At 39.5% G+C, this 11,218-nt stretch overlaps 1 protein-coding gene across 1 annotated transcript; it reads right to left on the reverse strand.

Annotated features, from left to right (window-relative positions):
* Window positions 1-2,424: 2,424 nt before the first annotated feature.
* Window positions 2,425-10,071, reverse strand: MAST4 (microtubule associated serine/threonine kinase family member 4; the record flags this gene model as incomplete). Its single annotated transcript, XM_009576881.1, has 4 exons — window positions 2,425-6,308; window positions 7,181-7,362; window positions 8,060-8,196; window positions 9,949-10,071. Coding segments are annotated over 4 exons (4,326 nt in total), but the record flags the coding sequence as incomplete, so codon positions are not given.
* Between the last annotated feature and the right edge of the window lie 1,147 nt (window positions 10,072-11,218).

The raw sequence follows: 11,218 nt of genomic DNA on the forward strand, positions 1-11,218 counted from the left end.
TTTCATGCTGAATTTTTATTTCAATGTTATGCAACTGCATAAGTATAAATAATCGTGTTCAATATACAACAATTATGACATCCATAAGGAGTTTCTTAGAGAAAATAAGACTGCAAACACTTTATTGCACAGACCCTAACAATTTTTTTTCTTTTTTTTTTTTCTCTTTTCTTTTTTTTTTTTTTTTGTAAGCTGAGGAATCTACAGCAGGAAGTCTACAAAAGAACACATCAGATCTACAATCACATAAGGACTGACCAAGTAGCACACAGGTAGGAGGATCTCTAACAGCTCACCAATAAGGTAAACACCAACAAACAGGTACTACATAAACACAAGCTTAAGCACTGTTACATTTCCAAAATGCAAAGAAGTTATTTGTCAGAAGTGATAATGAACTATACAAAATATACATAAAGGTATACTGTAAACAAATAGCTAGATGTGCTTTAAAGGAAACAAGAGGATAGCTGAAAAAAAATGCAGAAGACTGTAAACTAGGAAATACCTCCCAGACAGAAATGTAATTTCGAAGTGCATTAGCATTCATTTGTAGTAACTGCCAAAGCACAGATGAACTGTAAATGTCAAGACCATTTTATCTTTAAAACCGCTCAAAAAATATTATCCATTGCTCACTAGCTCCTCTGTGAACACAAAGGCAGTATGAATGTTCCAGTGCCACATAAAAAAATCAGAAGGACTTGTTTGTGATACTATCTTTCCATGACAGGTTTGATGTAATCCAACTCAACTAATCAGTAGAATAAACTTTTCACCAGAGGGAAATGAATTCTGCACACTGTCAGTTGTCATACAAACTCCAAGTCAAGATTACACTGTATTTTTATGAACAATTTTCTAGCTTTTGAGACAGAAAGACAACCCGTAAGCCCTGATGAAACAGGTAGGGGCCTAGCTCTACTGTGGGTACATATAACAGAAATAAGCAAAACCACCATTCTATTGATCCCCATTATTAAAAACCACGCATCTGCAAGGCTATTTTGTAGTGCTTCTGTACATGTTTCAAATTTTACCTTTCATCCTTCAAAACAAACTAAATACCTCCACGCTAAAATGACCTAAGTCTACATGTTCCACAGTATACAAAATTTAAATAAGGCTTAGCAAAAGTAAAAAGACACTCACATTCTAGCACCAAATAGCTCCAACAGGTTCCTTTGTTACAAAATGCTTCTTTTATAATTACAGTATTTACTTTTTTTGCATACAAATAAAAAGATTATGTTATGAAATGTATGGAGCTACTCAATGCATTTAGAAATGAATGTGAAACACAGAATTACTTGCTAAAAACAGCAAGTTAAGTCTACAACATAAGGCCCCAGCTATGTATTAAAATGTATCGGATGTCCTGAACTTTTTTGAAGATACGATACTGAAACTGCTTTTTACCTTACTTGTCATAAAATAGAAAAAAAGCTATGGCTGTATGAAGCTAATTATGCCACGATAATACGAATTCTCTAAATGTATTAAAAAACAGGGACGAACATACTAGTACTGCAAGTCATGTGCTTATACTTGTGCCTCACACTGTAAGGGCCTGAATTTAAAAAAGCTCAAGGAACTCAAGAGAGGATTGCAGCAAAAACTAAGCACACGGCATGTGCTTCAGAGTCTCAGCCTTGTCTGAGGTGAAGGTCACAGAACACACTCCCAATAGACAAGACGAGAACCACCGTTTCACCAGAGAACACGACTCTCACTGCGACGCCCCGATAACCAAGTGGTCCTCCCGTAGCTTTAACGACACCTACTCTAAGAGACAGGCTTTGGGCGGTAGGGAGATGCAGTTAGGTCTTGTGTTAGATCTGGTGAAGCAGTCAGCCAGGTACAGTATTATCAAAATTGGCTTATTAAAAATACATGTAAAAACTCACAATAAGTCACCATATTTATTCTGTACTAGTATTTTTTTTAACCTCTAGCTAGGATCTTTAGTAAGTAAAAATGTGGCCTGCTTTTATTTTCCAGTCAGACCCATGCTTGTGCATGTCCATGCCAGGTCTGAGTTCTAATAATTCTTTCATATTCGAGTATGGCAAATAAGTGGCAAAGCAACTATCTTAAAAAAGGGAAGAGTAAACAACGCAATCAGCAGCAAAGTATATATGCTACATTCAAACCCCAAACACATCGCTAGGTATTTACAGAGGAAATCTTTTCTTCAACAGCTCTCAGCTGTAAAGGTATTTTTGTACAAATACTACATGGTAACAGTTTTACCGGTTACAATTGGGAAGGCATTTTGAAAAAAGTCCTCTCTTTACATATCCCCTTGTCATCTTTCTTCAGTGACATGAAAGCTTTGCTGCACAAAGACACGACACAGTGCTGGTTTAATATATTGACATTGTTTCAGTTAAGTCTTGAACTCACACCTGCCAGGTCTTAAAGTTAACAGGATTTTTTGTGAGGACTGCTCCGTGAAGCTTCCTTTCCTCGCCGCTGCCGAGCTGAGTCTTTGTCATTAGAAAGTGCGTTAGGGCGGTCAGGTGTGGTTGCTGACCTGGATAAATCTTTACCTACATTCTGTTTTCTTGAAGCAGACTGCTGAGCCTGAACGGCATCTTTTCCCTTTACATCCACAGTGTTAACAAAAAAAGACTTTTCTTGATTTCCAGGTTTCCCCCCAAGGTTTGAAGCAGGGTGGTGGGTTTCTGCTATAACAGGAGCACTGTGCAAGGCCATCAATGAAACACTTTTAGTTATTTCTGCCTTATCGCTCCCTGCGGAAGAGGTGCTTTTCTTACTTAGTTCCTTGCAGGTTGCAGGAAGCTCAGGTGAGCCTGCTTTAACCTTTGCTGAAGATGCATCACTCTTCGCTGAAGACAAAACAGATGCTTCTTGTCTACATTCAGAGAAATTGGCTGAACAAGTCAGTGGCTTTCCTGGTGTTGCAGCCACGCGACAAGAACTCTGCCCGCTGCCAGATGACAAATGTTTTGTTGCAATCTGCTTGTTTGCATCCTCTGGCTGTTTTTGATTAACTTGTGCTTTCCCTTTTGAATCTTGAGAGCTTTTGCTACTTGCGGTCGCTTTTTCTGCTCCTTTCCCTCTGGCATCGCAGTTTGCGAGGCAAAGGGTAGGCTCTACTTTCCCACTGTCAAGTTGAACATAAAGTGCATCAGTGCATATTTTTCCTTCGGGTCTTTTGTCTGCAGAGATCATCTGGTTACTAGGACTTCTGTCTGCCTGTTTGCTCAGAAAGAGACAGTCTTTCACAGTGGAAAACTTTGGAGACACGGTTTGTTTTTCACTGAGGTGAAGTTGCTCTTGATCAGCAGATTCCCCCAAGCCTGCTGGTTCTTGCCTCTGCATCTGCCTAGAACTCTCTGGGCCTGCTGGTACCGAGCTGACAGCAGAGGATTTGGGTTTGGTGTCAGGAGTGATGCTGCTCATTTGGAGGGTGGCTACTGAGCCATGCTCCAAACTCACAGGCCTTTCGGCCTGCACATGTTCATTGCTTGTTTTTCTCACAGAGCCTGAAACAGAAGAAAGGGGATCTAGCACATTTTTACTGGCATGTTTCCCATCTTTCCGGGAGCTGGTAGACACCTGAATAATTGTTTCTTTTTCTTTTATGGTTGGAGTGCATGGTTTTTGTGACAATATCTGTTTATCCAAGTACTTAGACTTAGAGGAACTTGTATCGGAGACTGGCCTCTGTTTACTGCTGCTTTCCACATAGGTGGCAGCAGGTTTCACATGTTCTTGAACACCTACGTGAACATCTACAGCACAGTTTCTGCTTACAGTGTCTCTCACAGCAGGGGAGCCTGAAGCGTTAAGTTGCTGACGAGGAACTTGGCTGGACTGCTCTCTCTCAGTAGTTTGAAGCCTTATGTCAGTGAGTTGTTTCTGATCTTTCTTTCCTAAATCTTTGGCATTGTCTTTCTGCACAGAGGAAAACGGTGCAGATTTCTCATTTTTAGGATCACAATCTACTAAGGGTTGCATGAGCTGTTTGGATGGAAGAGCTTCGCTCTTTGACTCTGAGATAACTTTCTTAGATTCACTCAGAACTTTCTGCTTGGTTATTTCCCTTTCCACAAAACTACTAGCAACACTGCTGTCATCTTTGCCTAGCTGTTTCAGTGATTCTCTGCCATCCTTAGGTTGTGCCCTGGGGCCAGCTGCCTGCATTTTTCCTTGCATCTGAGGTGGAATGGCAAAATCAGCACAATTTTTTTCATTGCTTTTGGAGTAGCTCGTTATCTGGACATCCGAGACAGATACCTTCAGAGATGACTCCCTGATCACCTCCACCTTTGCAGGGATAGGCTCACAACTTCTCTGGGCTACTGGCTGTTTGGCAGGCAATTCCTTTTGTATTTGCTTCTCTTTTCCTACAGCTTTTTCAGGAGTGCTTTGTACAGCAGAAAGTTTGGAGTATGTTTGAGTAGGTTTAACACTCTGACTTTGCATAACGCAAGACTTTGCCTCCATTGAATTGTCCTTCTGTTTTGAAAGGGAGGTGTCTTTCTTTTGAACAGCTTCAATAACAGAAATACTGCCTTTAGTAGCAGGACTAGAAACCTTTTTCTCTGCCACTACTTCTGCAGCCACAGGGATGACTGGTGGATGTGGAGAACTCTTGCTTGTTTGCAGAGCCTGAGGCTCTGATACATTGACTTTGCCAGATTTTGAATAGCTTGACAACTGCTCTTTCTGACAGGCCAGCTCTGCCTTCCCACCACTCCCTTGTGGTGCTGGGGGTTTAGGAGGTCCCCCATTACTGCTGGTGCTCTGTCCTTCTGGCAGCACACACAAAGGCAGTTCAGTCTTCGAAGCCTGTGGCCCAGAAAGTAAGGCAATGTCTAGTGTGCCTTCTATTGGCTTCAAACAGGAAACAGACCTCCCATCAAGTTTATATTCTGATGGACTTTTTCTGACAGGAGCCTCAGTGGAAATAAGGACTGATTTTTCCACACTCATGTCCGCTCGACCATTCAAGGTCTTGAGAGGAACAAAAGACACTGAGTTAATCTGAGCAGCATGTGCACTGCCAATAAATGCTCTACCATCGGCCACTGCAGTGGAGTCTTGCTGTATGTTTATGGGTGGTCTGCCTGTATTAAGTTGAAGGCATTCATGAACATTTGATGTCAATTTGGGTTTTAGCACTGGACAGACACTGTCATCTTTTTCTTCAATGGACATTTTCTTTCTAAGATAATCAATATTTGCAAGTTTACCATCTAATCTTTCAAATTTGACAAATTCTTTTGTTGGTACATTTTTATCTGTGTTTTCCCCCTTTCCATTTAGCATCTTGTCAGAGGACTGAGGTAGCACGTCTTGCAGTGTACACGGAGGGGAAATTCTTTTGAAGTCATAAGAAATATGACTGAGTTCATTAGACGGAGGCCCATGACACAACATCTGTGCATCTAAAGCAACACCATCATTTGATCTCAAGTTTGCATTCTTTTGAAGGGTGTCTTTGAGTATGCCACCAGCTGACTGGGTCTCCAAAGTAACAATTTTTGTTTCAAACTGATTTGATCTTTCTAATACCTTCTGGAATGCTTTTTTGTCTCTTTCTTCCAATCTTAAGGTATTGGGATTTTCTGGTTCACTGCTAGGTTCATGTACAGCAGCATTTGCTTTTTCAGCAAAATCTTGCTTTTTCATAACTATCTTGACCTTCAGCTTCTCTCTGTCTAGCTCATCGATGGATTCTTGTCTACCTAATTTTCGAGAGATGGGTCGTTTCAAGCAGCCCTGCTCTGCAGGCCTGACTCGTGTGAGTGATGGCACATCACATACATTCTCCTCCAAGCTCTGAAGAGTCACTTCCCTTTGGGACAATTCTCTATTCACTTCTTCCTGGGTCACTTCCAGACTGTGTTTTCGTGAACATAAGTGTTTCTTATCATTGCCATAAGAGGGTGCAAGTTTCTCTTCAGATTGGACTCTCTTTAACAGTGGAGATCTCGGTGGCTCTGCACTCTTTGGCCTAACAATATGCCTTACAATAGTTGGAGGGGAGTGCATTTTGCTAGGAAAAGATTGAGCTATTTTTGTATTTCCAATCGAATGTCCTAGCAATGGTGATGGAGATCGCTGAGGGGATGTCGGCTGGGGTGTTGGAGAAGGTGTCCGTGCAAGAGGAGAGAGAGGAATGCTGCCAGCTGATTTGCGTCTTCCCGATCTGTATCTTTGCCCACCAAGCTTTGGACCCAAGCCATGAAGAGTGCTGGGTCTTATGTGTCCTGAACCAGCTGGAGAATTGGGAGCACTTGAACTAGGGGAGCTACTCTGGGAAGAGTTAGTACCTACAAAAAGAACAAACAATCAAACCAAACAAACATAAGATGAGCAAGATTTTTTGAATCTTGTCTAAATGTTCAGTGAGACATGGAACTTTCACCGGTCCAAAAGGCCTATGTGCCATCTGCTACCACAATGTTCCAGAATTTGTGGAAGGTTTTGAGTGACTGGGCTGTAAACCCCTCATCACTCCAATTACGTTGCTATTTCTCCCTTTCCCCTCCTCTGTTCCTTCATCCCCTGTAAGTTATCATTTCCTTCTATTTAAATAAAACAGCTAATGCTTTCTGCCACTTCAAAGCAATGATCAAGGCTTTCCTTGCCTTTGCTTTTCCTGGAAAATAATTTACTTTTGCCAAGGGATTGTACAACAGCAGTCACTTTTAGTACACACTAAAATCATGACAGAAGTAAAACAGGAAAAAGGGGCAGGCTTTTAGGAGCCAGAAAGATGCATATTTCAGCACCTAACCAATCTTTTCAATAAATCTGCATTCGTGAGTGCCCATGCTACTTCCATTATGTAGCAACTTTTTTGTTAGTTTCGTTCTTTTATCGATCAGCCTCTCGTAGGCAAGATTCTACCTTTTACTCCAAACTTGGATTGTTTATTACTCCACTTACAGCCATTGGACTTGGATTTAAACTCTGGGACAAACGAAGCATACAGTTCCCTTTTAGGTACTTCTATATCATGAAAACACCTTTGATTTTGCATCAGGAATCTTTCTCCCTTTTTCCAGACAGAAATCAGCTGTTCAATGATCACGCTTGTCAGAGCTGACTACTCTTAGCAGAGTACAACAGATCCAGGGGGCTCACAAGAAGTAGAACACACTTCACGCCCTTTTCCTCTGCCCTTGTCCTTCACACTCACCAGATGGAAAATCAGGAGTAGAGCGGTAGCTTGGGGTAGGTGATCTAGGCGATAAGCTGTGGGTTGGAGACCCAGGCAAGCTCTCCCCTGATGAAAGTGATCGGTTCAGGCAGGAAAAACTTCTGCTGGTGTGAAGAAGAGGGGAGGGTTGCTTGGCCAGCTTTTTAAAGAGAGATCTTCTCCTAGCATGAGAAGAGAACAGCATTAATCAAAAGTTAAGATGCATAGAAGATACTATTACCACAGGCAAAACTCTTGCAAGCTGACATTGCTTCCCTCTCCTGTTACCCTCAGAAAAGCAAATGTTAAATCTCTGTTTACATGAAAGCAAACCATACCGCAGAGCATGAAGTTTAGAAAATATCCTCATTTGCTAATAGGTGGGATAGATATTTGTACTAAAATTTACTCACTGTATTTCAGAAGAACATGAGTATAAATCTCCCTTTTCTTAATTTAAGAGCCCACCAAAACTGAAGGAATATCTATAAAGTACTAGCAGTGTATTTACAAAATACACATAAACTTATCATCAAACTAAAAATGCCCATAAACTTAGCACTAGAAAGTTTAATTAAACAAGTACAAAAAGATATACTTAAACCAAATTAAGATGCAACCTCAGTTATTCACTTTCTTCCCCATACGTGTGTGCCATGCAAGATTTTTAGGGGTTATTTTAACAGATCTAGTTTAGGCAAAACAGGGTTGGAAGAACGTGTTACAACCATAGGATCTCACAGAAGAAGGTAAAAAGATGTAGAAGACAAGAGAGAAAAATATTAACTCAAAATACTAACTTCGTATTTTAAATTAATTGTTATGTATACACACACACACAAGGACACATATTCGCGATGAAACAGAACGATTACTCACCTCTCTAAACTCTCTTTCTTTTTGGTTTTCTTACTGCGCCTGACCATTCGGCTTCTGTAACTGTTTCGCCTGGCAGGTCCTGTCTTGATGGAAGTGTTTTCAAAAGGGGTTGTCGTTACTGAGACTTTGTTACCACTCTGCCAAAATGGAGGAGGAACCTTTAGGTGTGAGTAATACAAGCTGACTTTGCCTTAAATTGAAGCTACACCACAAACGCGAATGCAATGAGACAGAACTCCAGCATCAGAGTAAGAGCTGGCAGTGTAGGAAGCCCTATGCAGACGTTGCCAGGCTAATTTATGTCAGATAACCAATGATTAGAAAATACTCAAATTCTGCCAAATTTCCTAAACTTCCTCTTTTCCAGCTTTGAGACAAGGAGAAATTCCAATAATTGTAGCTGGACAGGAGGAGACCAAGGACTGACCAAGTCTGCAGTTTTCAAGGTGAAAGCTTCTACAGAAACATCCTGTTTTGCCTCAAATAACAGTGGTCCATTCACTGGTCATTCGTGTCTCAGAATACTGACTGTTACAACGATTAAATGGAGGAGAAAACTTAATCTTCATTATCAACCCCAAACAATCCTTTTATCTTGTTAAAAAAAGGTAACAAATATAATCAAATTAAGCTTTTAGGACCGTTTGCATGAACAGATGATTCAATAACTAAAACCAACTGGAAATATCTACATTAAATTTTAAAAATTCATACCTCCTGCCCAGTGCTGTACACCACTACAGTGAACTTCTTTTCAAAGGAATTGCAATAGCCTGAATTCATTTATGATACAGCACATTTGAATAAACAACAATCTCTTGTTTTGACTTTACTCTTGTAAGCAGTGTGCAGGGTTGTCGTGTTTCTCTTTTTCTGTATCTGACACAGAAAACAACTGCAGACCCAACTGCCTAAAACTACAGAATTTTCTCTTACACATTTCTTGCAAAATTGGAAAACTTGGAAGTTCTTCCTGGTTTCAGAGAAGGAAAATAAAGACTTAAGGAAAAGTGTATTTTGCATCTTTCCTCAGCTCTTTATATTTCCTCATTACTTCATTGCTTTCCAATCTTCTTTTATAAGTGACTACTCCCTTTGACAGCAAAGCTCTACATGTAACACTATAAATTGTTAATAATATAGGAAGTAAATATACAGCTATCTAAAATAATTTTGACCAACATTAGTCTATGCTGAAAAGTTTATATAAAAACTGCAATATAATAAGCTACAGTGAAAAGCTAAGACACTACTGTTCGTTAAAAAAAATTGGGTTTTTTGTTTGTTTGTTTTTAAGGAAAAACTGTAATTTTCTAACAGGATAGACCTCGGAAAACTCCACAAGAGAAAAATGTGATAGATTATTCATAAAAGTCCAACTGCAGGATCAGAACTTCATTAAGCAAAGCAGCTCTGTGGGATATGCCTGGCTATACGTGAGACAAAAACCTTTTGGGCCTTAACATTATGAAAGGCAAGTTCCTGTACAGTAGGCAAGAAAATATTTCGTATTCTTTGTTTCCACTTTTGCTCATTGATTTCACTTTAACAGGAGAAAACGAGAAATAGCATCATCGTCAAAAGCCTGAAATCACCTGATGAAGACGGGGGGAATTCAAGAAAGTGCTTGAAAACGTCAAATTTTTTGAGAGACAGAGACATCTCTGTGTCAGTGCCTCGAATGTACTTCAGCTATCTCAGCAGCAGTGCCAGTTTATTGCAAAGAAACTAAAATCATAGCAGGATATATGAAGTCACTGACCTTCCTCCAGATCTAGTGCAAAACAACTACAAAATCTGATAACTAATCTTTAAAGGAAACAAACATAACACATCAATCCTTGGTGAAAACAGCAAACGTTTTTGTATCCCAGTTGTCCAAGAGTTACCTTTAACAACAACTCAATGACTTCCGTATGAACAAGACCATGCACTGGCTCTCCGTTGATATGAGTAATCAGATCTCCAGCTTTTAAACCCGCTTGGTAAGCCGCACCTCCTTCTTCCACATTCTGGAAATCAGAGACGAAGAGAATATACACAAAATGGACTCCTGTTTAACCTTCGTACTTTCAAGAGTAGGCTTTGTTTAATGAACGCTTTCTACAAAACCAGTTGGCAATGAAGAGAACTTACAGATACTAAGTTATACAAGAGAAGAAGAAAAATCAGACCAGCCATTTCACCATCAACTACCTACTCAAACTTTATACTTACACAGCGCCTGCAATGGTTTCCAAGCTCACTGAAACACTGCTTGATGCCACTGGTATTAAGTAAGCTCTGTAGAGCAGGGCAGTTTTCATGCATGATAAAGAAGGGGTGATTCACTCCCCATGGCAAAATTTCAGAATTAAATGAAGATTTTTAGCATCTGACACTGAGAAATACTGATGTAATTAAGGCAGTGGTCACATGCAGTACCCTAATCATGATAAAAATTAACTCCACCGTATAATTAATGATTGTTTTCTTTTGGTTCAAATTCACGAGGCTGCCCATTAGAGGGAACAGTGCAGCACAAAGGTGACAAAGGACCAAAACCAAACTGAACTGCAAATTATTTTGAACGTGGCTTAAACAATTTATTATATTTTAAAATGAGCTTCTGAAGAATTTTAAGTCATGCAGCCACTACTGAAGCCTATAGTGCTTACAGAGAGAAAAAAAAAACCCTATAGTATTTTGAAAAAGAGCCAAGGTTTCACTTTTACTGCAAGGTACCATTTTCTTCCCTTCCTTCACTGATGTGATGTTACACCAGTGGCAAGAAATCCAATTTTTTTATTTATTCCATTATCAAATGCACCCCATTCTCCAGATTCAATGTTCTTGATGGATTAATTACCTCTGAGATGTAAACAACATGAATGAAAAATGTGTAATACATAGTAGTATTTAGTAGCATTCTAGCTACATCAGTAGCATTCCTTCTTCAAAACCTACAATACATATTTAAAACAAAGCACTGTACAAAACTTCAAAGCTTTTGATATATTTGTAATCAATTTTTCAAAATTATTTTAAGGTAGTTGAAATATTTTAGTTTGTACACACACACACAAAATATTTATGTACGTATAATAGATAAAAGATATAAAATACAGAATTTGTTATCAACCTCAATTATAAAATAAATATCTATCTATATATTTACAT

Source organism: Fulmarus glacialis, unplaced genomic scaffold, assembly GCF_000690835.1.
Source record: "Fulmarus glacialis isolate BGI_N327 unplaced genomic scaffold, ASM69083v1 scaffold43424, whole genome shotgun sequence".
NCBI lineage: Eukaryota > Metazoa > Chordata > Aves > Procellariiformes > Procellariidae > Fulmarus > Fulmarus glacialis.